The following is a 27,542-nucleotide window of genomic DNA, read 5'->3' as shown; positions in this document are numbered from 1 at the left end:
AGATGTTTGGGAGAATGGCAGCCTCAGTCACCATTCATTTTCAGTGTATAGAAAAAAAAGATGAGATGAAAATGAATGGTGATTCTGACTAACATCTCCTTTTTTGTTTCACAGAAGAAAGTCATACAGGTTTGAAACAACATTAGCGAAAGTGCCTAAATGATCACAGGATTTTAATTTCTGGACAAACTATGCTTTTTATGTATTTACGGTACATACTTTGCTATGATGCTTACATTGCAAAGCCATTAATATAATAATTATTTATGTACAGAGTACATTACATTTTAAGATGAATTTTAGCTTTTTAAAATCTGGCATTGTTGTAGCCAAACATTTTATTTTTGTTAGACACATATTTTCATTTATTTATTTTTCACAAAACATAGTTTGATCTTAAAAAATACTTTGCAGGACCCATGCAGTACCACCACGGATGCCCTAGAGACCACTTACCCTTGTTGAAAACTAACAGTGGGACACAAGAAAAATTGTCCTGCTTTCAGTCTTAAATTTCATGTATTTATGGTCCATTACTCTCCAAGACCTTCTAAGCATTACCAAATAGGGTTGTGCCAGAGCATGGTCCAGATTACAACGTAATTGAGTTCTTCTGACCCAGATTGAGAGTGGGATTGGAACATACTTTGTGGAGAAGAAATTGAGTGCTCAGACATTCTGACTTTCATAGGAATTGAAAAAAGACTTAGTGAAGGTCATTTGTGGATATTTGACTGTGATTAATCTGCAGTTAATCTGTAATCACTGTGATATGGATTGAGTTTTTTTCATCCAGGGGATTAAACCAACTAATTATGTAAACTTGAAAATGTCATGAAAATATTTTTCGAGATAGAAAGAAAAAATTTTTATAAAAAAATAAAAATAAAATTAAATCATAATTGTAAATAGGTTTAATAAATTTGGTAGATTTGGTCATACAAAGTTTGCTCATAGTTTTACAAAAGTTGTTTTCTAGTAGTCAGTATAGTTTACAAAATAAATCGAACAAAAATATCCCAGTAAATGCAATAATGTGTCAAACACTTTTTCTAAAACAGTCATAAAAATATAACACAATAATAATATAAATAATTATTATTGATAACTTTCTAAACATCTCTAAATGAGTCATTTTAACATCAACTTCAAAACATCAACGTAATACTGATTTAATTAAACCCATACATTATAAAGTAGGCTGGTGTCCTATCAGCAAATGGGTGATTCAATATTATAACATGCACAAAATGTTGCTGTGCAAAATCATTACTGGCAATTCATGAAACATGTAAATGCTTCACGCTGCAAACCCCACCCCACACCCCCAATGTTCAAGGCAAATCTACGCCCTTGCAGACAGACACACACACTGAGGGTCAGTGCTCAGCAGGTACCACCTCTAAAATGATCTGTAGTGATCTGTTCATAAATTCTGGAAAACAGAGGAGAAATAAATATTAACATATATTTTTTTTTAATTATTATTGTAATTATATGATAGTACTATTATTTATATTTCTTAAAACTTTGTATATATTTTAAAATTATCCCAAGAACTTCATATAATCAAAAATTGCTTGGTATACTGTTTCTTGCAGCACCATGACTCTCATAAATGTGTTACTGCATATAAAGAACAACTTCCGTGAATATTCAAAAGCTTTAAGCGGTCTGCTTTTGTTATTTTGATGTTTTGTATATAATGACTGACCTGAGACTCTCTGGAAGAATTTGGGTTTTTTGTCAAAGTGGATGAATATGTAGTATGCTGGGATTCCAGTGAGAGAGATGGCGAAGCCAATCCCTGTATTTACCGGATCCGAATAAAGAGAAAGGAAGACCATGAAGAAACAAGTGAAGGAGAAAACAGCAGGGATGAAAATAGGGACCTGAGAAAGAAAGAAAATTTAGAGATAAAGAGGGGCTTTATTAAAGCAAAACAGGGGGATTGTTTAGCAAAACTGAAAACACTATTTTTGCGGTTCTTTTTGGTGACGCAAACGGTGCTAAAATTACATTAAATGAGAGATGTATTAGATGTTAGATGTCAGCTGTCAGGACACCACAGTGGATCACCTTAAAAGGTCGTGGCATATTAGGGCGTGTGTGGCGCATGTAGATGAGGCCGACCACAGCAACCCCGATGAAGAGCCAGCGTAGGAAGCTCATGAAGTTTAGCAGGCTGTAGATATCCCCTAAGAAGAGGATCAGCAGTGTGACCGGATACTGACAGAAAACAAAGACAAGTTTTATATTAGCAGAAACATTGATTTTAATGTCTGTTGAAATGAAAAAAAGATACGTGCAGTCTGCACAAACAGTTCACTGAAATGGTCTGTAAATTTAAAGTTATATAAGAGTAAATGCAGGCTTGTCTACAATTTTCTTTATGGGTTTAATGAAACTAATCTATTCTACAAGCTCACATTGGCATATACACTTATGAACCAAAACATTATGACCAATCACAGGTGAAGCAAATAACATTGATCATCTCCTAACAAGGCCACATGTCAAGGTTTGGGTAGATTAGATGGTAAAAGCGAACAATCAGTTCTCGTAGTCAACATGTTGAATGCATGAGAAATGGGCAGGAGTAAAGACTTGAGCAACTTTGACAAGTGCTAAATTGCTATGGCCAGACAGCTGGGTCAGAGCATCTCTGAAATAACAAGGCTTGTAGGGTGCTCCCAGTCAGCAGTGGTGAGTACCTATGGACAGTGGCCCTAGGAGGGACAAACCACAAACCGGCGACAGGGTGTTGGGCACCCAAGGTTCATCAATGCTGACAGAAGGTCTACTGTGGCACAAGTCATAGAAAATTGTAACGATGGTTATGGGAGGAATGTGTCACAACACACAGTGCATCGCATTCTACTGTGTATGGGGCTGCATAGCCGCAGACCAGTCAGAGTGCCCATGATGACCCATGTCCACCGTCAGAAACTCCTACAATGGGCACGTGAGTGTTGGAACTGGACCTTGGAGCAGTGGAAGAAGCTAGCCTGGTTAGATGAGTCCCATTTTATTTTACATCACATGGTCGGCCGTGTACGTGTGCACCGTTTACCTGGGAAAGTGTTGGAACCAGGATGCACTGTGGGAAGACGACAAGCCAGTGGAGGGAGTGTGATACTCTGGGCAATGTTCTGCTGGGAAATCCATTCATGTGGACATCAATGTGACTGTGCCACCTACCTAAACATTGTTGCACACCAGGTACACCCATTCATGGCATATGGTATTCCCTGATGGCAGTGGCCTCTTTCAGCAGGATAATGGGCCCTGCCACACTGCACACATTATTCGGGAATAATTTGAGGAACATGATGAAAAGTTCAAGGTGTTGCCCTGGCCTCCAAATTCCCCAGATCTCAATCTAATCGAGCATCTGTGGGATGTGCTGGACCAACAAGCTCCTCCATGCAATTTTCTGGACTTGAAGTATCTGCTGCAAAGATCTTGGTGCCAGATACCACAGAACACCTTCAGGGGTCTTGTAGAGTCCATGCCTTGGTGGGTCGGCGCCTTTTTGTTGGCGCGCGGAGGACCAATAGCATATTAGGCAGGTGGTCATAATGTTTTGGGTCATCAGTGTATGAGCTTTTTTACCAAACGGCATTTCTGCTTGTGCACAAATACGTCAGGACAACAATAGTGCTGTTAGAGCCATAATAAGTAAAAGCCATATTTGTCTGATTACTTAAGGATTTTGACCTTTTGAATATAAGGTTATATTAAGAATAGTTGATGAATGTTTAAGATTGCATATTTTTGAATATTTATAATGTGTAAATAAAGTTATTTTTATTGGTATGAGAAATAATTTGACATATTTTTCAGTTAGGCACATATTTCGATAGTCAATTCCATGTGTAATACAGTATGTACTAAATTACGTGAATGGCCATTAATTTTTGAATCCTTTAGAAGAGGACGGTTCTAGATAATCTTTTGTTCATGACATGATGTTTGTTTTTAATCTTGAAGATATAAAAACGTCATGATTACTTGTGTAACCTCCGTTCCCTGATGGAGGAAACGAAACGTTGTGCCGATGTAGTGACACTAGGGGTCACTCTTGGGAGCCCGGGACACCTCTGGTCTTTGATAAAAGGCCAATGAAAATTTGCATGCCACTCCCCCAGACATACGGGTATAAAAGGAGCTGGTATGCAACCACTCATTCAGGTTTTATGCTGAGGAGCCGATATAAGGTCCGGCCATTTCAGCGGGTAGTTCAGCGTTGTGGTAGGAGGGACACAATGTCTCATTCCCTCCATCAGGAAACGGAGGTTACACAAGTAACCATGATGTTCCCTACCTGTCACTCACTCGACGTTGGTGTCAATGTAGTGACACTAGGGGTCCCTGTACGAAACGCCACAACTGGCTGAACTGTGTTACATGAACTGGCGGTGTGTGGTGGGCAGACTGCTGTGTGCCTAATAGCCAGCACACCAGGTCAACATGTAACCTCCCCCAACATAGTTATGAGTGTCGAACGGCCCTTTTTGGTGACAAGTCGACTACCCAAAGATAGAGACAGGCTTAACCCAGTCGTGGCCTCTTTTTTCCTTCTCTTTTTCCACTCCCTAAAAAAGAAGGGGGATTATCCGACTGGGCCACCAGGTCTAGTCGGGGGGTGTCCCTCCCAAGGGGAAGACACCGCGGAGACCACACCTCGCCCAAGGGGGGGGGGTATTTAAGTGGAAGAATACGTCACATGGTCTTTCCAACCATGTGGAGAGCCTTCAAGGTAGATCCTGCCCAATGGGGGAGGATTTACTACAAACATGGAGACAGGGGCAGAGGGGTTCTCGAAAAACTCGACTGCCACAGGGCTCAGAGGAAGTCAACCAGGGAACAAAGTTTGTGAGCACTACTGGGAATTAATGGCGCATGTCTTCAGCTCCAAGGGAGGTGGAAGGCGCTATGTGCAAGCGATACACCCAGCCAGCTATCCTGGGCTTATCCGCTTGTGTTGCGTGCCACTACCTGGGATGAAACCGGTCCCACCCGGAGGTTGTAGAACCTTGCACAGGTGTTGTGTGCTGCCCAGCCCACTGCTCTGCAAATGTCTGCTAGAGAGGCACCCCGGGCCAGGGCCCAGGGAGCCGCTCCACCCCTGGTAGAATGGGCTGGTAGCCCTACCGGGGCATCATGTCCTAGGCGACATATGCCATAGTTATGGCGTCAATGAGCCAGTGGGCAATCCTCTGCTTGGAGACAGCGCTTCCTTTCTGCTGTGCACCAAAGCAGACAAAGAGCTGCTCAAAGATTCTAAAGCTCTGCGTGCGATCCAAATAGATGCATAAAGCGCGCATTGGACACAGCGATGACAGGGCTGGGTCTGCCTCCTCCTGGGGCAGCACTTGCAGGTTCACCACCTGGTGCCTAAAGGGGTGGTGGGAACCTTGGGCACATAGCCCGGTCAGGGTCTCAGGATCACGTGAGAGTAACCTGGACCGAACTCCAGGCACGTTTCGCTGACAGAGAACGCTTGCAGGTCACCTACCCTCTTGATGGAAGTGAGCGCAGTCAGGAGGGCAGTCTTCAAGGAGAGTGCCTTAAGCTCGGCTGACTGCAAAGGCTCAAAGGGGGCTCTCTGTAGACCCTGAAGAACTACAGAGCTCCGATGAGGGAACGAGGTGCGGTATGGAGGGATTCAGCCTCCTGGTGCCTCTTAGGAACCTGATGATCAGGTCGTGCTTCCCTAAGGACTTACCGTCGGCTGCTCATGGTGTGCTGCTATGGCGGCAATGTACACCTTCAAGGTGGAAGGGGACAGCCTCCCTTCCAACCTCTCCTGCAGGAAGGAAAGCATTGATCCGACTGCGCATCTCTGGGGATCTTCCCGACGGGAAGAACACCACTTAGTGAACAGACGCCACTTAAAATGCATACAGAGCGCCTCGTAGAGGGGGCCCTAGCCTGAGTGATCGTGTCTACCACCGCATGCCAGGGGGCCAGCTGTGTGCCAACATGTCTATGCCTAGGGGGGCCTCGGTCAGGGCGTACCAGAGCGGGCAGTGGGGAGGATTCTCGGGAGGCGAACAGGTAGACCTGTGCCTGTCGAATTGACTCCAAATCAGCTGGACCACCTGAGGGTGGAGTCTCCACTCTCCCCTGAGGGTAACCTGTCATGACAGCACGTCCGCTGTGGTGTTGAGGTTGCCCGGGATGTGAGTGGCTTGCAGCAACTTGAAGTGCTGCTGACTCCAGAGGAGGAGACGGCGGGCGAGTTGTGACATACAACGAGAGCGCAAACCACCTTGGCGGTTGACATATGCTACCGTTGTCATGTTGTCTGTTTGAACTAACACGTGCTTGCCCTGGATCAATGGCCAAAACCTCCACAGGGCGAGCAGAATTTCCAACAACTCAAGGCAGTTGATGTGCCAATGCAGTCGCGGACCCGTCCAGAGGCCGGCGGCTGCGTGCCCGTTGCAAACAGCGCCCCAGCCCGTTTTGGAGGCGTCTGTCATGACCATGACACGCCTGGAGACCAGTTCTAGAGGAACACCTGCCCGTAGAAACGGCGTGATGACCACGCGATGTGTCCCGTGGCGCCATGCCCATCTCGGGTCTTGAGTCTGGAGAGAGTGCTGAAGTGGCCTCATATGCATCAACCCGAGCGGGGTGGCCACCATCAAGGATGCCATATGCCCCAGGAGCCTCTGAAAAAGTTTCAGTGGAACTGCTGTTTTCTGTCTGAACACCTTCAAACAGGCCAGCACCAACTGGGCGTGCTCGTTCGTAAGGCGCGCCGTCAAGGAGACTGAATCCAACTCCAAACCGAGAAAAGAGATGCTCTGAACCGGGAGGAGCTTGCTCTTTTCCTAGTTGACCCTAGTCGGCTGATGTGTGAGAGCATCAGGTCCCTGTGTGCGCACAACATGTCTTGAGAATGAGCTAGGATTAGCCAATCATCAAGATAGTTGAGAACGTGAATGCCCACCTCCCTTAACGGGGCAAGGGCAGCCTCTGTGACCTTCGTAAAGACGCGAGGAGACAGGGACAGGCCGAAAGGGAGGACTTTGTTCTGATATGCCTGACTCTCGGACGCAAACCGCAGGAAGGGTCTGTGTCGAGGAAGGATCGAGACGTGGAAGTACGCATCCTTCAGGTCTACCGCCGCGAATCAATCTTGATGCCAGACGCTCGCCAGAATGCGTTTTTGCGTCAGCATCTTGAACGGGAGTCTGTGTAAAGCCTAGTTCAGAACTCACAGGTCCAAGATTGGCCGCAACCCACCGCCTTTTTTCGGTACGATGAAGTAGGGGTTGAAAAACCCCTTCTTCATCTCGGCTGGAGGGACAGGTTCTATCGTGCCCTTCCGTAGGAGGGTAGCGTTCTCTGCACAACGTAGCAGCATTTTCGTCCTTCACCAAGGTGAAGTTGACACTGCTGAACCTGGGCGGACGCCCGGCGAAGTGAATCACGCAGCCGAGTCGGATGGTCCGGACCAGCCCTCGCGATGGATTGGAAAGTGCAAGGCATGAGTCCAAGTTCCTCGCAAGGGGGACCAAAGGGACAACGTCATCGGACATACCGGCAGGTGGGGCCTCACGGCGGGGCGGAGCTCGAGGTGCCACACCACGTCGTGGCCGTGCTGAGTCTAAGGACATCGAAGCACTTACCTGGCTCCTTGTGACCACCCCTGGAACAGCCTGGGATGGGAGAGGAAGAGGCCTGTCCTCGTGACCCATGGAGACTGTCACATCGGGGGCGGATTTGTGCCACAGCTGGGCGCTCAGGGGCGGGAGACCGCCGCTGGAGTGCCAAACCTGCCAAATAGAGTGGTGGACAGTGGTCGTGATGACGGCCGTGCACACTGGATACGTGACCCAGGGAACAAGAAAACCGCTCTTGCTGAGCTCTTGAGTACTGCAGCCACTTGGGCATGCAGCGCAATTAAATGCAAAAGGTAATAAAAAGATGGAGATCTGCTTACCAGCTCCAGAGCAGTGGGTTTTGTTGTCCCTGGGTCGCCCGTCTCAAGGGCGCTTTGAAGCCTTTCACGGGTTCTGGGCGGCCGTGAGACGGGTGACGTCTGCTTCCTGCAGAGGGTATGCCCTTGGTGATGAGTAGACGAGGTGTGGGATCTTGAGCCATGCCGGGGCAGGATATGCTGGCTAGCATCCATCTACTGCTCTACCATCGAAAACTGCTGGGCAAAGTCCTCGACGGTGTCGCCGAATAGGCCCGCCTGGGAAATTAGGGCAGCAAGGAATTGTGTCTTGTCGGCCACACCCATCTCGATCATGTTGAGCCAAAGGTGGTGCTCCTGGACCACTAGTGTGGCCATCGTCCGCCCGAGAGACCGCGCCTTGACCTCCGTCACTCGGAGAGCGAGGTCGGTCGCTGAGCGCAGTTCCTGCATCAATCCCGGGGTGGAACTGCCCTCGTGCAGTTCCTTTAGTGCCTTGGCAGACTTGCAGGAGTGCCATGGCATGCAGGGCGGAGGCAGCTTGTCCAGCGGCACCGTAGGCCTTGGCCATCAGAGACAACGTAAACCTACAGGCCTTGGATGGGGGCTTTGGGCACCCGCGCCAGGTGGCGGCGCTCTGCGGGCATAGGTGCACCGCGAGCGCCTTTGTCCACTGGGGGACTGCCAAATAGCCCTTGGCCGCCCCACAATCGAGGGTAGTGAGGGCGGGGAAGCTGAAAAGATTGGGACTGGGCTGTAAAAAGTGCCTCCCACGACCTTGTCAGCTCTTCATGCACTTCCGGGAAGAAAGGAATGGGGGCGGGGCGTGGCTTTGAGCAGCGCCGCGAGCCCAGGAACCAATCACCGAGCCGCGAGGGTTCAGGGAAGAGCAGTAAGTTCCACTCTAGCCGACGCTTGTGGCTGCCCGGGAAAGCATGTCATCATCTCCACGTCAGCCTGTGACTGGGCAATCGACCCCGAAGGGAGGAGCCCAGCCGAGGCTTCCGACTGGACGAGCCCGCTCTCTGATGCTGTGCTCGAGAGCTCATCACTTTCGCGGGCTCCGAATAAGAGGTCGAACTCGCCATGAGACGAGCCGGCAAACTAATTTGGAAGCCTAATCAGGGCAGACAAGCATGCTGGGGAATGGGAGGTCCACGGGGGGATACCCGGTGGAGGCGGTCCCATTGGGGTCCCCAAATCACCCCCAGTGCTAGCCGCGCTGGCCTCATACCTGTGGGTATAAGGACCGAGGTGGGGAGCCTCTGGGATGGCTTGTTTTCTTACGAAGGCGAGCCGCGACCGCAACGTTGCCATGGACATATTCTCACAATGAGAACATGACCATCCACGAATGCTGTCTCCGCGTGAGCAGTGCCCAGACACGAAAGACAGTGATCGTGACCTTCAGAAGGTGAGAGATAACGAGCGCAACCAGGAATAACACACAATCGGAAAAGCATCTTTAAAAAGACGCGTCTTTAAAAAGACGTTCCGTGTGTGCCGCTCTTTTAGAGAAATATACTCTTTTAGAGAAATATACTCTTTTATTTCTGCCGAAGAGCCCAGGGGCATTCTCTGCAGTGCACCAGTGCAGAGGTGGGAGAAGCCGCTGAAATGTGCCGTCAGATCCAGCAGAGGTGAATGAACAGTAGTATTCAGCTCAGTGAGCATGACCGTTCAGCTCCTTTTAACCCGTATGTCCGGGGGAGTGGCATGCAAATACCACTTGCCAATTATCATTGGCCTTTTATCAAAGACCAGAGGTGTCATTACTTCGACACAACGTTGGGTGAGTGACAAATAGGGAACTGTTACTCTGCAAGTTTGTGGCTTCACATGTTGAATTCTAATATGGAAATTGTGGAGTTCGAAAAAATAAGCTTAGACTGCCATTCCACATACATACACATTTCTGAAAAGAAAATGTATCAGATCAGGTGACCACTGAGTGGGACATTTGTGCATTTATGACTCACCAGGACAATCACAGCAGGTAATGGTGTGTGTCGGCGGATGTGAATCATGGAGAGGACTTCAGGAAGCTGACCTTCTCGAGAGGCCACATAGAACATTCTGTGCATGAGAAAGCTTCACTGAGTTAATGCAGAAATAAAAAACCAAGGACTACAATACTTATTCCATTGCAATCTCATTTGTTGTCTTGAAAATTTGAAAGGTATCCCATCAATTTAAATATTAGATTAATCTAGTATAATTGAATAACTAGAATAAAACTGTCATTGAATAACCAATGACTTATTATAGGCCTATATAGTGTATATATTTAAAATGTCATATGGACCATTTTTATGGTGCTTATTTGTGTGTCTTTTTTTAATCCTGAAAGCTCCAGTCCCTTTTCATTGTAATTGTATAGGAAATAGTAAGCAGTACATTCTTCAAAATTTATCTTTTTGTTTCCACAGAAGAATGTCATTGGTTTGGAACAACATAAGGTGTCATAAATGATGACAGAATTTTCAATTTTTGTTGAACTATTTATTTAACAAAATTATAAAAAGTTATGGTGAATGTGATTTTATGCAAGAGTTATCTAAAAAAATATTAAATAAAAGTTGTACATAATTGTGCTTTCTGGTTGTTCCCTAGGTTGAACAGTTGTACCCTTTAACGCTCTCTGTTTGTGACCAGTAAAAAAAAATAATTAAATAAAAAAAAAAAAAAAGGTAATCTGGGGCAGTATGTCTCTGGAGTCTCAATTTGCACACCTTGAGATGGCAAATAGGCATCCGTTCATGGAACCAAAGCAAGACAGAGCCACAAAAATGGGAACTGCAAATGAGAAGTTTCCCATCAGTTTCTCTGCAAAAGTCTGTTGGGGAGGGAAAAAGAGATGTGTAGAGAGAAGGAAGAGAGAGAAGAAGAAGAAAGAAAAAAGTAAAACCCATTTCTGAAACAAATAGGTAAACAACAGTGATTTTCCATTTTGAGGCTTGTTGGTGTTTATAAATAATCAGTGCAGTAAAAAGGCTTTATATTTTCCATAAGAGTGAGCTTGTAGAGGGACACGCAAAGTGAAACAGGCAATAAATGAATGCATTACAGACGTCTAACAAGATGAGAAAGCTTTTAGACTATTTCAGAGCCTAGCAGGAGATCTCTGCACACAGACTATGGCATTGTCAGTGAGTCGTGAGAAATATATGATTGCTCCAGCAGAGAAACAGACAGACATTTAGAGCCAGCGGCTTTATGTAATCACATTTACTTTACTGAGGAGGAAGGTGTTGACTATTACAGTCAATACTGCAAATTGCTAGATCTCATTTATTAAGCTGGTATCTCTAGCTGTTTCAGTCTAGTTTTGGTCTCAGTCTCTCTCTCTATCTCCCTCTGTCTCCCTTTCAGTCTCTCTTGCTTACATGATCCAATTACTGCTGCTACATGGAAAACCATTCAAAAGTGTGAGAGGGTGATATCTTAATTTGTCATCTAGACAAGTGGTTCTCAACTGGTTCTGCTCCAGGACCCTGGTTTTACATTGCACATCAAGTGGCGACCCAAAAGTTGGTTCCAATCATACAGATGTATCCATAATAGAGAACAAACATAAACAAAAATGTCCTTTAAATCAAACACTGAAATGCAGAGGTGGGTAGAGTAGTCAAAAACTGTACTCAAGTAAAAGTACTAAGTCTTTTAAAAATCAGTTACTCAAGTAGAAGTACTAATGCTAATAATTATTTGAGTAAGAGTAAGAAAGTATCAAATTAAAAGATTACTTATGTAGCCAGTAGCTAGTTACAATGCAAATTACATTGCAGAGTTCTGATTATTAATTTTAACACCTTGTTTGCATGAATAATGTGCCTATGTCATCCTTTATACCCACAGTTACAGTGATAATTTAAAAATGAAACTGATGATATATTTTATTCACCCTCACGCTGGGTTCACACATCCTCCGTGAGCGTGGCGTGAGTGGGGTGGTCGCGTTGGACGTTCACATTGGCCGCATCTCTTCTGCAAGATACAGCAGCGCCTCTGCGCATTAAATAAAGTTATCTATGGGGTCCTATGCCAATTATTATTCTTTTTTTCTTTAATGAGGTCATAATAAGCTGAGGTTATTGCTGTTTCAAGGACAACAGCGGGCAGTCACATGCATTTCATCTTTATCAGCACACTTGGTTGTGATTGGTTAATGTTGTGTCTAAACTGTACACCTATATACATAGAATAGCAAAAGTAGTGGTAGTTTATTAATTCTTTCTTTTATTGTTATTTTATTGAGTTCACTTGCATGCAGACATATAAATTGCTGTGTACTAGAGATTCGGTTTGAATAATTTGTATTTGTTTTTGTGTCTTTTCTATAATCTCCTGATTAATTTAGTATTGTACTGCACCCAGCACTGCTGCATCTGGGATGCTTCTGGGACGCGTTACCTCGCAACTCATGCTTGTAGTGGGAACGGCGTAATCCGAAACGAAAACGCGCCGCTCATGCCCAGTTTACGGAGGATGTGTGAACCCGGTGTCATGTTCTAAACCAGTGTGACTTGGACACAATGAACACAATTAAGGAGCTGTTAGACATAATTTTAGCCTCAGTTACCATTCACTTCCATTTGTTTGTCATTTTTGAAAGTGAATGGTGACTGAGGATGTCAGCCCTTAACATTCTGCCTAACATCTTGTTTTTGGTTCCAGAGAATATGAAGACACAAAGGTTTGGAACAACGAGAGTGAGTCTAAATGATGACAGATTATTCATTTATGGGTGAACTATCACTTTATGGATGCTTGACAGATCAGGGTTGAAAATTAAAAGAAAAGTTTGGAAAAGTTCCTAGCAATTATTACAATAAAAACTAAATGTGTCAATTATATTATTATGTATAATATTGTATATTCTTAGTTATGAATCAAAGCAAGATCATGCATTATTAATGCCTAATATCGCTATTTCACAACTTTTTAAAGTCCTGCATGGATTATTAGTTCAGATTATTCTGTAGCTTACAGTATATACACTGAAAAAATTATTTCGATAATTAGTTTTGTGCAATAAAAATTGAAGTTACACCTTATCTCAATGTTTAGAAGCGTGTTTAGGCTTATTTTAGTTCAGAGCTTGTTCTCTGTTGTCCTTAAGAAAAACGCAAGGCACACGTGCTTTGTAACACATATGGCTGTACTTGTACTTACTATTGAACTTAACTTGCACTTACTGCGCTAGCGCCTCTACTACTCCAGCCACCTTGAGAGCTTGGCAGTACAACACTGTAGATGTTGTTGAACTTTGTATGAAAGATTGCTTACTATGTTCCTCTTTTGTAAGTCGCTTTGGATAAAAGCGTCTGCTATATGACTAAATGTAAATGTGGCTGTATGCTCATGCTGCATTAACAAGCACATGATCAGCAGAGCAAAATAACGTTCTGTCTACATCAGACATGAGTGGCCCGGCATGATGCAAAAAAACCCAAATTGCTCCCATTATAATCAATGATGCTGTCTACAATGGATGTGTCCGCATGGCGTTGTGACGCAACATCACTCGCGTCCATTGTAGACAGTTTGTAACATGGATTTATGGATTAACTGATGTACTGAAGAACTGATATAAGAAAATGTATACTTAAAAACTGAGATCAACAGAGCCCGTTGGTACTGAATCACGCTGAAACTGACTATTACCATAACAAACAAGCCCGCATTTTTATCACCACAACTTACCGCAATGTGTTTTCTTAGTTGAATCCGTAATTCTGTATGCTGAAATTCCCACTTGTTTTGATGATGAATGAAGACATCGCATAAACGTAACTCTTCATTTTCACTGAGTAAAATAATAAAAGTGTTTGTTTTGAGCACTTACTGCTGTTGCTCTAGTGATGAACTTGAGTCGAGTGACAGAGTGCTGCTGTAATGCTCTAGTGCCGTAAAAGTCCCATTCAAAATCTCTCAATAAATTATGCATTTTTTTATTTCTCCCCTTTTCTCCCCAATTTAGAATGCCCAATTCCCAATGTGCTCTAAGTCCTAGTGGTGGCATAGTGACTCAATCCGGGTGGCATTACCGCGGAGATGTAGCGTGTGTGGAGACCCACGCTATTCTCCGCGGCATCCACACACAACTCACCACGTGCCCCACTGAGAGCGAGAACCACACATTATAGTGACCACGAGGAGGTTACCCCATGTGACTCTACCCTCCCTAGTAACCGGACCAATTTGTTTGCTTAGGAGACCTGGCTGGAGTCACTCAGCACGCCCTGGATTCGAACTTGTGACTCCAGGGGTGAATTATGCATTTATTAACACTTACTGAATTAAAACCAGTAATGTAACAACAGTAACATCCCCCATTGTAACAAAGTAAGAGTACATTTTCTTTCATTCAAATTCATTCAAAAAAGTAGGAGTAAAATGTACCCACCGAAAATCTACTCTTAAAAGTACATTTTCTCCAAAAAGTTACTCAAGTAAATTTAGCACATTACTACCCACCTCTATTGAAATGTATTAACAATTAACAATTAATTAATATGACACCAGACACTTTTGAATTTTGATGGTTTCATGCTTTCGGCAGCCCATTATTCACTGTGGTTATTCATTGTGGTTGGCACAAACTATGTTTATCCTTGTTGCCCTTGTTGTCTGGGTTGTATTTTCTTTTAACTTATGTAGTTTTGTTCATGGTTTTCGAGATTGAGGGCATGTCACGCAACCTGTCCATGTCCAACAGTCCAACCTGTCCAAACTGCCAAAAGCTAGCTTCAAGTGAAAAAATTATTTGCACCAAAATAGCAAAGTTTGATTGGGTACACAGCCTTTGATATCAACAACAAAGGATACGAAAAGTATCTCCTACCCTTTGAAAAGTCAAAATCATTTATTTTGCTGTTCTAAATTTGCACAATTATATGGCTAGTTTTTATTTACATTTAGCATTGTTTTTTCACTGCTGTCCATAACCCTTTCAAAACAGACATCAGACCCATTTTTGGGTCGCGACCCACCAATTAAGAACCATTTGTCTAGATTATGCAAGATTTACCATGACTTAAATAATGGAAATTCTCTCAAATCTACTCATATATGGACAATCCTAATGATTTTTCCAGTACTGTTACAAATAAAAAATATTGGGATAGGTAGAAATAGAAGTAATGACTCACCACAGCTACTGCACTGGAGGCTAGAAGCTCATCTGCTGACATCACAGTGTAATATGCCACATTTGTCAGTGTGTAACAGACCGTCACTATTGCCATAGAGATGCAGATGGCAAGGGGCACTGTCCTGGGGAATAAAAATTAACACCCAAGTCATCACTGCAGCTTCACCATGCTATAAATAGCAAAATTACAGTGTCTTTGCAGAATACAAATTTTACAGGATTTGCCTACTACACTGAGATTCCCTACTTTCATTGAAGAGTTGAAAAACCCCCATCCTGGTCTGGATATTCCCACTGATTACTACACTGAGATTTCCTACATTCATTGGATAGTTCAAAAATGCCTATCACAAGTTGAAAACGGCCACAGATTGGGAAATGCCCATTATTGTTTTGCAGAGACCTATACTTCGAGTTAAACCATCAAACATCAATGCAAGTTATATTTGCTGACCTTCAATATTTTGTCCAATCACTAACCTCTCAGGATTCTCCACCTCCTCTGTCACGAAATTCAAGTAAAACCTGTAGAGGCAAACAATGCACTTAGACACGGACCACAATACGTTATGAAAATGATTTTTTGGGGGAATTAGAAGATGGGCTCACCAGCCAGCATATGCATACATCCCTGAGTAAAAGGCTAAAGGAAGTCCTGTCAGATGTATAGTGTTGACATCAAATGCATTCTTAAAGTTTTTAGTTTCCCCTGCAGATACAACCAGAGGCAAATTATTAGCATTATGCTAGCATAGCCTGACGACAATGATTAGCTTCATGTGGAAAGATCTAAATGAACTGGTTTTATTGAAGTCAAAAATATTATTTGACATAAATTAGTCAACCTGAACTTATTAGGCTACCTTTGAAGAGAAGGTATATCCCTGGAACAATGATAATGCCGATGGCGAGCAGCTTGCTAAAAGTGAGGAAGATCTGGAGTCTGGCAGTCCAGCTTACACTCATGCTGTTTATATACATTACCGCAGCTGCAATGGAGAGAAATATAGAGTAACTCATAATTAATATTACCCATACAGACTAGGCCATACAGAAAGAGGAATATACCCATTGTTATCAAGAAGTGTGTCTACTTTGAAGACATGCATTAATAATAATACATATCTAGTTAAATTAGTTAAAGCTTACTGATCCCAATCGCTGTCGCCAGTTTGATGGCAGTTTCAGGGACTCCACATGGCATGAAGATGGGCTCTAAAATATAGCGGCCAAATGCCAGAGCAATCACAGCCAAACCTGCAGGTCTTCAAGACAAAAGAAAAAGATGAATTAATTTAAATTTCAAACTTTTGATGAGCTCACAATCAACACACAATGTATTTTGACAGCACAAAGAAATCATAAACACCTTGTAATCATTTAAAAAAGAAAAGTCAGGTAGATGTTGTTGCATATTTTGACATAGATCATCGTAATCGCATATTTTATTTTGAATGTTTCCAGTTAAATTTACTGTCCCACATATTCCAACATTATCATATAAGAATAATTCGACAAATTGCTACTGAATGTTCCAGTACCGTGACATCTTGACCGTTTTGGACATCTTTGCATCAGTTCAGATTTATTTACTTTTTCCAGCGGTGGTACTGATAGTATGTTGTTCGAGCAGCTTCCATAACTCAGGTTCCGGTCCCATTGAAAAAGGAAGTAATTACATTCACATAATCACTGATAAGCACGATTCAAAGGTTGTATTACTTCACTGACGGTTAGGTTTAGGGTTAGTGTTTGGGTTAGGGCTTATAGTTGAAATATATTAATTAAATATAATATACTGCATATATATATATATATATATATATATATATATATAGACTGGCAGCCAAAAGTTTGGAATAATGTACAGATTTTGCTCTTATGGAAAGAAATTGTTACTTTAATTCACCAAAGTGGCAATCAACTGATCACAATGTATAGTCAGGACATTAATAACGTGAAAAATTACTATTACAATTTGAAAAAAACAAGTGAAAAAATCTACCAGTGCTGAAGAAGTAAACCAAAGTATTTAGAATATGTTACTAACCTTGAGAAATTTAACGGAATACGTTACAAATTACATTTTACAGCATGTATTCTGTAATCTGTAGTGGAATACATTTCACAAGTAACCATATATATATATATATATATATATATATATATATATATATATGTATATATATGCATTCCTGTTGACTGTTATACACCATTTACAACTAAAATACAACTCACTTTTAGCGCCACTCTGTAAACATTTTACCCAGAAACTGGAGCTCACACAAGCCCATACATTCAACAACACTTCCAACTTTGGACACTGAGCACAGTAATTCGAGTTTCGGTAAGCACAGACCGATTTCAGCAGGAGAACTTTAAACCTACTGGTGCCAAATTCACAGTGAGATCAGTTTGCATATACAAAAGTTCTCTGAGTTTAGTTTCATGCTTTTGCTTGAAGATTTTCACAATAACATTGTTTTGTGGTCTAAAGCTTGCTTGCTTTCAACCTAAACCAAAGGATGCACATATGTTACTCTGGTATTGCTGGCGATTACATATTGACGTAAGCTGAATCCAGCCCCTGATCCTTTGCGCAAGAGACTCAAACAAACTCGGATGGCTTTGTCATAAGGCACTTTATCTGTGCATTTTATTCTCATGACTGCCAGAGCCTGCCAACAATATTGAGAGCTAACCTTCATCTGAGAGGGTTTACTTTTGTTTATTTGGGGTGGTGGGATTGTGTATGTTTATTCTGGATGTGTCTCAGAGACCTGACGATGAAGACGGAGGATGAAGGAGGCTTTACTGACCTTATGGCAATCATGTCTACCCACAGCCGCACAAAAGCCATTTGCGGACCAAACGCCTCCAGAATGTATGTGTAATGACCACCAGACTTCTTAATGCAGGTTCCCAGCTCAGCGTAGGATAAAGCACCTGTGAAAGAGGGACATAAATAAGAAGAACTAAAGAATAGAGGGGAATATGAAGGCATAATAGCTTTATGCTTTGGCAGGATTGAGGTAATAGTGACTGGACAAAGGCCATCAAGATCCAATCCTCAAGTGTTCACAAGATCTACACATCTCTAAAGGAACATGGTTAAGTCAGGTCAATAGACCATCTGTTCACCTTCTGAAATGGCAGTTACACAAGCTCTTCAACAGATCTGTATATTTCAATGTCTTAATGAATACTAAGTTCAAATACGAGGCCTGCTTCACTCACAGCCCTTGACTTTTGAGCTTCAAAATGTAAATGTACAAAATGTTTTAAAATACAGGCATCTGCACAAGCAGAAGAAGAGGCAAAAGAGTAAAGAATTAAGATTTATGGTCTGTCCGAGAGAAATTGTGGATGAATGGGCAGAGTTTTTTTAAACGGCGGCTCCACTCTTCCTCAAAGCCTGCAGGCAACAGCACACAAAAGAGAGCTTACAAGTGTGAAATGACTCCTGATATACACATGAATACACACACTGTCAAACAATGCTCGTCTTAAACACAAACTAATTCTTCCTCGACAAACACACAAAGCCATCAACCTCCACAGTGTGAGACTATGCACTCTTTGTAGACAAAGTGCAGCATATGACAATGTCAGGCACTATCTTGCACATAAACATAACACACCTGCACACATTTATTGGCCCCAGTGCATTAGAGAGGCATCCCATTCATGTTCTTAGTTCATATCCTTAAATTCTTGCTTAATGAATATCCAGTAAAACCTGAACATTTTACAGGTACTAATAAAATAATTTGGGATGATCTTTATCAAAGTAATGTTTAACCCTATACCAGAGCTTCAGAGGGTGCACCACCCATGCCTAACTAAACAGACAAGGCTTTTGTGATACCATTTAGCAATATTATTTGTAGAAAAAAATATATATATATATTTAGAGAAATAAATATATTCAGTATTCAGCCTGATCTCATTAAAATTACGTGACTGTAGAACTTTTTTGTAAAGTGGTATAAGGTGGTTCACTACACATATCGCGGCAGTTCCAAGGTGAAATGTCTAATGTGTGGCACTAAAAGGAAGTAAAATGTTTCCTCCAAACAGATGATATTAGTAAGATAAATGCTCAAACAAATGCTAAATCAAACAAAACCTACCTCCCTACCACAAACCTTAACCTAACCGATAATGTCAAATGTGAGATGAAACACTCAATTGCAAAATCAACCACGTCATTTTGTAAGGCTTCAATTAAACTTTCAGCTCACGTCAACTTGCGTGTTCTTCAGGACATACATTTGTTTGCACTCGAACTAGCTTGCAAATGTAATTGGTTATGTAATCAAACAAAACAGGTACAGTAACATTGTTGACAGTATATAATGGACTATTTCAGGCCATTTTCCATCAATTTCCTCTTTGCAGACTTTTACTTGCACCCACATACAGTACTGTAAAAGCACGCTTTGCCCCTGGTTTAACCCATATTGACAGAGAACAATCAGAATTTTTTATATCTCACATTACAGCAAGTCAAGGGTAGTGTCTGGTCCTCAGAAGCTTCTTTATTGTCATATTTCATTAAATATCACATAATTCACATAATACTTTTTGCTGTGGTGGCAGATGGCAGTTTAACATAACAGGATCATAAACTAGTGAAATGCACTTTTTTTTAATGATTTAGGGGAAATGATTACCTTGACTCATAAGAGTTGCCAAACTTGCATAAATAATTTGGCAATGGCTATTATAATGTGCACAATAAGCAACTTAAGCAAGATGGTTACTTCCAACAACTATTTGAACAAGTGGTTTAGTGCCCAACAGTAAAGATACACTTCTAACTCTTCTAAACGTAATTACAAGCATCCAGATCTCTCTCTCACTTTCTGTCTATGACTTTAAAGTACTCTTCTAGTCCTTCATGAAAAAGGGTAGTTATTTAAATAAACAGATGTGAAAGCAGGTGTGAGAGTGGATATCAGCCTGCCCCTTTAAGAACACGTGTTTCTTGCCGTCAGAAGTGTAAAGCGGTGTGTCCTGAGCCTTATGAATGACTGAAACGTCAAAATAGCTGAGAGTTGATAAGCCATGTGAGTTTTGTCACCTCCAACAAATCCTTCTGTAAAGTATTTTCCTTTCTTAATAAAATGCATACTGTCACAAACTAGTTGATAGTTCCAAATGAGTGGGTGAAGTATGTAAGTTGTTATAACGTCTTTGACAGGAACTGAACAATGTGTGGTTCTATTTGCGTCAGGAAAAAGAGGAAAAAACTGGTGTGAGCATAAGCTGAGTGTGTGAGAGTATAAGCACATGTTAGCACATTCATGTTTGCATATGTCCAGGTACTGTATGTGTTGTGTTTTAAATTCTGTGAAACTCACCGAAAAGAGAGAGAATCCCACAGGCAACCCATACTACCAGTGACATTCCCACACTGCCAGAGTTTTGCAGAATTCCCTTCGGAGAGATGAATATTCCTGCTCCAATAATTGTCCCGATGATTATTGAGATTCCTCGGAGCAGGGTCACCTTCTTGCGCAGTTCTACCTTCTCCACGGGGGCTCCAGCATGGGTGTCTCCATTTGCTTTGTGAGGGTCTTTCTCCCCAAAATTACTTTGAGTTGGACCCTCCTTGGCATGAGGAACTGACACTGTCCTTCTGGGCATCTTGTTCACTAACTTCTACACAAACACTCTCAAACTCACTCTTTTACACTCATCAGCACACAGGTTGATAGAACTGATACTCTTCTAACACAATAGTGTGCCTCCCCTTGGCACATGTGAGGCCTGATCTAGGTGTTCTCACAGCACAAAGTAAAGCAAACTTCTGATATGCTGTGACAAATCTAACCTAATACAAAGTTAAATAGCCTCTCCCTCCACTCTTTTTCTCTCACTATCTCTCTCTCTCTCTCTCTCTCTCTCTCTCTCTCTCTCTCTCTCTCTCTCTCTCTCTCTCTCACCATTCTACTGTCTCAAACACTCCCACTTTCACTCCTTTACTGTTTGTCTTTCTCTTTTTCCTCTTATCCTGTAATCATGTGTTTATGACATGTGTGAGTAAGGAAGTGTGTCATGTCGTAGTAACAATGTTTGGTTGTGTCAGTGTAGTCCTGAGTCATGATGTTTCAGCAGAAGTCTCCAGTTCTCACCATTCTTCATGTGACATAAAAGGCATCTGTTGCTTCTTCCGTTACACAAGTTGTTAAGTTCACTTCAACTCAGTCCCTGTGTTTTCTCTGCACTTGCTGTAAACATGTTCTGATTACCAAGTGACTTGGCTTTAGACTGATGATAAACTCCTGTTTCCCGGATCATGTACTGAAGTTTGATCTTTTTTCATTCAATGCTTATTATGTTGACATAGGGAGTGAAAGTAAATCTAGGTCAAACCACACATTTCTGTTTTTTTTTTCTTTTTTTTTTTTTTCAAATGTGTAAGAAAGTATGTGTGAGCGTGTGTAAAGCCTGATACAGTGTTCTGTAAATAAGAATGAAGACAGAGGGGGCTGATGTAACATTACATCAGATCAGATCAGTCCAGACACACAGCTAGGACATATTCACTGTTGTGAAAAAACTTCATGTGAAAGCATCTTGTGTGATTATGTGCAAGCTTTTCACAGTCTATCTCAATAGTAAAGGCAGAAAAATCTCATAAATAGCATGTAAAACCCAAAAAAATTTCACACAAAGGTGTATGACTCTCTGTTTACTCTTTGGATCACTTTTGACTATGAAAAAATTCATATTAGTTGTGTGTACACTTGTAATTTTTCCTCTGTAATCTCACTTCCCTTTTGTTACCATGTATGATTCACTCTAAAAAGTAAAGTTATATATATATATATATATATATATATATATATATATATATATACATACACACTACCGGTCAAAATTTTTGAAACACTTGACTGAAATGTTTCTCATGATCTTAAAAATCTTTTGATCTGAAGGCGTATGCTTAAATGTTTGAAATTAGTTTTGTAGACAAAAATATAATTGTGCCACCATATAAATTTATTTCATTATAAAACTAAAATGTAATAAAAAGAAAAAAAAGTTTTTGAAATTGATGACTTGGACCAAATAATAAAGAAAAGCAGCCAATAAGTGCCCAGCATATAGATGGGAACTCCTTCAATACTGTTTAAAAAGCATCCCAGGGTGATACCTCAAGAAGTTGGTTGAGAAAATGTCAAGAGTACATGTCTGCAAATTCTAGGCAAAGGGTGACTACTTTGAAGATGCTAAAATATAACACAGTTTTGATTTATTTTGGATTTTGTTTAGTCACAACATAATTCCCATAGTTCCATTTATGTTATTCCATAGTTTTGATGACTTTACTATTATTCTAAAATGTGAAGAAAAAAAAATATAATAAAGAATAAGTGTTTCAAAACTTTTGACTGGTAATGTATATATATATATATATATATATATATATATATATATATATATATATATATATATATATATATATACAGCCTGATGCCATAGGATAACTCTTTTACATTCTACAAATAACTTTTTTATTCTCAAGCATGTCATTATTTACCTACCCATGTTGTTCCAAACCCTTCTGCGGAACACACGAGGAGAAAATTTACAGAATGTCACAATCGCTGATTCACCTACAATAGCAGTTGATACTGACTCACGTTAATGCACCCCAAAGTGTAATAAAAGTGTTCCACATGACTTGTGTGTCACATTCCAAGTCTTCTTAACACTCATACTGGTGTTTTAAAATCTCAATGGTGGGAAACAATTAACATGCACTCGAATGCGTTATGATTTTGACAAAATTATCTTCTGACAGAAAACACTCTTTGATTGTCACTGATCATCCGTGTAAAGCAACAGCTGATATCTCACACAACTCACGCGAAAGGTGTGTGTGTTTCTGGTCAATTTCTCTTGATTTGTGAAACATTCCCAGCAGTTTGGGTGTTTGATGCTAAAATATGGGACAAACGGCATTGCATATGGATATTATACAGAACACATTTTTTTCCTTTAATTACAGGACGATTCCTTATTTTACAGGACGTAAACAAAGAATCTCCAGTTTCACAAAACAGCATCCAATACAGTTAAATGGAAACTAATGACAGTAGATTATGGACTTCTGAAAAAGCAAATTCAAGTGGGTACACGCAAATATTGATCCTTAGAAGTCATTATATACAAACAGCCCTGGGAAAAAAGTAAGCATACGCCGTATACGTGCGTATGGCCCTGACTACACCACTGGTATGTATGTGTATTTTCTAGCAGTATCAAGTCTCCATAGTTCCTCTGCAGCAGCAGCAGCAGCAGCAGCAGCAGCAGCGTAGCAGATCTAGTCCGCCATGACCAATATCCTTTCAATATGTCATACCCACATTCACATTCTAAATCTTTCCGAGGGTTGTCATGACTGAACTATACCTTTAAAGAGTCCAGAAATCAATACGCCATTCTGAAGAACCTATAATGAAAGCTCAAAAGAACCATTTTCAGCAGAACAAGAACCCTACAGCAAAAAATGGTTCTAGAAGATAAGAAAAGCGTTCTTTGTTGAACAGAAGGTGCTGCAAAAAAAAAAAAAAAAAAACATTGTGCACCTTATGGCACATTGTGTGAAGAGGATACAAGTATGCACTGAAATGCAGTACTGTGCAAAAGTTTTAGGCACTTGTGAAAAATGTTGCAAAGTGAGGATGTCTTAAAAAATAATGCCATAAATAGTTTTCACCTATCAATTAAAGGGGTCATGAAATGCTCTTATTTTATATAGTTTTATTATCTCTCCTGAGGTCCACTGATAATGTTAGTAAATTTTTTTTATTTATTTATTTATTTATTTTTTTTGCATTAAAACATAATTTAGTCATATATCATATTTTTTTCACCATGTCTCCTGCCCTATGTCTGAAACGTTCGGTTTTGGAATAAGCGCCTCCTTAAAACTTCAACGTAAACGGCCAATGTTATGGTTGGCTAACAGTGTGCAGCCCCTCAAATTCAGACATTTTTGAAACTCTGAAGAGAATGAACAAGCTCCACAACATTACAAAACTAAATTTCAGGGTTTACACATAACGCACATCAAACACATTGCATCTGGATATATTAAACTGTTCATTTCAAGCAAAACTGTTTGGGCCATGCCATCTGTTGCAGGGCTCCCTGTTGTATTCTATTCTATTTGCAAAAGGAATGTTTGGGAGTCTAACATGTATACTGTATTTCCTATTGACACACTAAAGCTAAAGATACAAATGTCTTAATCTTAAGATAAATATTTTTGTGAAACATCTTATGTGCCTAAGACTTTTGTACAGTACTGTATGGATGTGTTTATAAGTTTGTGTGTATATGCACATCTTTAGAGAGGATGAGACTATGGCCAAAGTCTTTTTAGCACGTCAGTCCACTCGGCGGCCATCTTTGTAACGCTCTCTGGCAGCTATTTTTCTATGTAAACAACCAGCATACAAGTGCAGCTCCTGTCTACTTGAATGGAGAAAGACCAAAATCTCTAAAATGGTTGGTCAAGTTTACGATCAAAGAAAATTTAAAATCAGCAGTAAAATCTGACAACACTGGTATCAGAAATTGTGCTTCTTTACCTCAAATTATGCTAAAACACGCAATTTTCCCGGCTTGTATAGCTAATGTGCATGCACGTTCTGAAAGGTGTCTGTATCTGAAAGGTGATTGGCTCTTTTACCTGTAAGGCAGGACTTCCTTTTCTACATCCGCTGACCGTTCCAATTTATCCTATTCATTTTAACAGAAGTGGCCCGTCTCTGCTAAATACTTTCTGCTATGACTGAACACAGCTACACATTGAGGGACTTCAGTGGTACACACTGTGCAGTTATTAAGAGTGTGGGAGAGAAAACCCCATGAAAGAAAACAAATGTGTCTCATACACTCCCAGAACAATTTTACTGAACAGCTGACCCCAAAAACATGTCCTAGGTTTTTGCACTTGCTCCCCATGCTGGAAAAGAGAATATATTCTCAAGAAACATCTTTCCTGCACAGACCAATAAAAGATAATACAATGAGGGAAAGGAGTGATCAGCATGAGACGGAAAAAAGAGTCAACGGAAAAAGCAGGTACATGTATCACAGTATTCTACAACAACCACACCAAAACATATTCAACATATTCTCAAAACTGAACATTTCAGTATTAAACTACATTGTTCCTTTTATATACATTTCTTTATAGAGCATTTTATGTGTATCTTAAAAACATTAGCACAGCAAGGCACTTAAACTCCTAACTTCCAAAGAAAGTTAAGCAAGAAAATAAAGATCCAGATATCCGAGTACCCTTTATTTGTTAGGGATTTTGTACTTCAGGCTGGCTTCATGGAAGAAATGTGAAGGGGGTTAAGTGGTCGACTTTCTATAAGATGATTCAAAGAAGTAAGAGAGAGAGAGAGAGAGAGAGAGAGAGAGAGAGAGAGAGAGAGAGAGAGAGAGAGATGAAGGCTCAAACCCATCCTCTCCCCCAGAATGGTGGAATCTCCCTATACAAAGGAGGCCACAGACATTTATCCAAACATCCTTTAATCTCTCTCTCTCTCTCTCTCTCTCTCTCTCTCTCTCTCTCTCTCTCTCTCTCTGTCTTTCTGTGTGTGTATGTGTGTGTTAAGTATGTCAGGCTGTGTTTTCAGCTTGAGCAGTGAGGCCTGAGGGAAGCCTGTGGGAAAGTTAACACCTCACTCTTTCACTCATCCACTCTGCTAGAATTTATGTCCAGACTAACTTAACTTAATGGAATAAGAAAATGTGTCTTTAATAAAAATTATTATTTTGTCATTATTTACTCACTCATCTGTTGTTCCAAACCCGTAAGACTTTCTTTCTTCTGCAGAACACCAAAAGTGAGTTTTCAAAGAACATCTTGGCCACTCTTTTACATGTAATGAAAGCGAATGAGGACTGTGGCTGTCAAGCAAATGTAAAAAAAAAAATAATAAAAATAAATAAATAAATAAATAAACACCATAAAACAACTCGTTCTCATTACATACAACTGAACTTGAGTCTCTGACATCAAACCCGTGTCATTACGCTTGAGGAAGCAAATTTTGAATGTGTTATAGCAAAACTTGTGCAGGATGTGTTACGGTGGATGGCGGGTGTCCGTGATCGATGACTAAAAACGTACATTTAGGTTTGTTCATCACATAAAATGATTGTAAGACTCAGAATACACCCAGAATGAAATGGGTGACTTCAGCAGTGCAGGATGTGTACAGACAGATTTAATAGACAGATAAACAACAGATTAAATATTAACCACTGTGAATAAATGTTGCTGATTTCAAATGAAATGATAATCATACCCCCAACATATGTCACGATGACAAAATTGTACCCCAACGTATAATTAAACAATGCTAAAATTCTAATGCCCATCACGTCAGCCAGTTGATGTCAGTGGTTCCACGTTGAAAATAACACACTTAGATTAAAACTGATGCCAGAAGGTGCTTTTGGTGTCTGTAGATTGACACGCTGGGCTCTTGCACAAGCATCAGTCTTTGAAGCCTTGGGAGTAAGAATGTGTTGCATAAAAGTATAATAAAAGTCATCTATATAACTAAATTCCAAGTTTTCTGAAGTCATACGATATATTTGTTTGAGAAAAATACCTATATTTCAGCCCCAGTCCACATTTATTTCATTATAAAGAAAAGAGTGGATATTTTTCAAAAATCCACCTTTGTGTTTGACAAAGGAAAGTCACACAGGTTTGGAATGACATACTACATGAAAACTTGTCAATTTTGAGTGAGCTATTCCTTTAAAGATCAAGAAGATTCAGGGCCCCATTCCAACAAGGATGGAGTTCAACCAGTTCTATAATTATGAGGTCTAATTACAGTATAGCTCATTTTGATAAAAACAGGAATATTCTGTAAAATTAAACTGTATGTACTTTTCTTTGGTGTAAAATAGAGGTCGACCAGTAGTGGGTTTTGCCAATACGATAACTAAGGTGGGAAAACAGGCCAATAGATGATTAATCGGCCGATAGTTTTCAAATTTATAATATGAATGAAAACTTTCCACTCAATGTAAAATAGTGCTGAACTTTAGTAATTATTACTTTCCATGGCAATACTTTAATAAATTTATCCCACACTGGTACTTCTTCAAAGCCTTTGCCATCTGAAATGAATGAAAATACTAATTAAAATATTACAGGTCAAATGTGTTTGTTCAGCAGTAACATAAAACACTGCATTACTATGCCAAATATAGAGACCGTATGCTTCATCACTACAGGCAATATTTATTATTTTATATTATTTTCAAATTAAATCTATGAATGAAGTACAAGAAAGGGAGAGAGAAAAAGGCATAGAAATATATATACACAGGTGCATCTCAATAAATTAGAATGTCGTGGAAAAGTTCATTTATTTCAGTAATTCAACTCAA

The 27,542-nt window shown here is 40.8% G+C and overlaps 1 protein-coding gene across 1 annotated transcript; it reads right to left on the bottom strand.

Annotated features, from left to right (window-relative positions):
* Nucleotides 1-896: 896 nt before the first annotated feature.
* On the bottom strand, nucleotides 897-21,246 carry LOC127412596 (cystine/glutamate transporter-like). The gene is made up of 12 exons (XM_051649072.1): nucleotides 20,459-21,246; nucleotides 17,912-18,038; nucleotides 16,242-16,357; nucleotides 15,956-16,081; nucleotides 15,702-15,801; nucleotides 15,573-15,617; nucleotides 15,091-15,214; nucleotides 10,669-10,772; nucleotides 9,916-10,012; nucleotides 2,080-2,229; nucleotides 1,715-1,892; nucleotides 897-1,435 (listed from the first exon to the last, which is right to left on the bottom strand). The coding sequence occupies exons 1-12, from the start codon at nucleotides 20,742-20,744 to the stop codon at nucleotides 1,380-1,382; spliced, it is 1,509 nt and encodes a 502-aa protein (XP_051505032.1). The 5' UTR covers nucleotides 20,745-21,246; the 3' UTR covers nucleotides 897-1,379.
* Nucleotides 21,247-27,542: the final 6,296 nt, after the last annotated feature.

The sequence above is a fragment of the Myxocyprinus asiaticus genome, chromosome 22 (assembly GCF_019703515.2).
Source record: "Myxocyprinus asiaticus isolate MX2 ecotype Aquarium Trade chromosome 22, UBuf_Myxa_2, whole genome shotgun sequence".
NCBI classification, from domain to species: Eukaryota; Metazoa; Chordata; class Actinopteri; order Cypriniformes; family Catostomidae; genus Myxocyprinus; species Myxocyprinus asiaticus.
The sequence above is the reverse complement of the archived record's forward strand: the minus strand, read 5'-3'. Positions and strand labels throughout refer to the sequence as shown.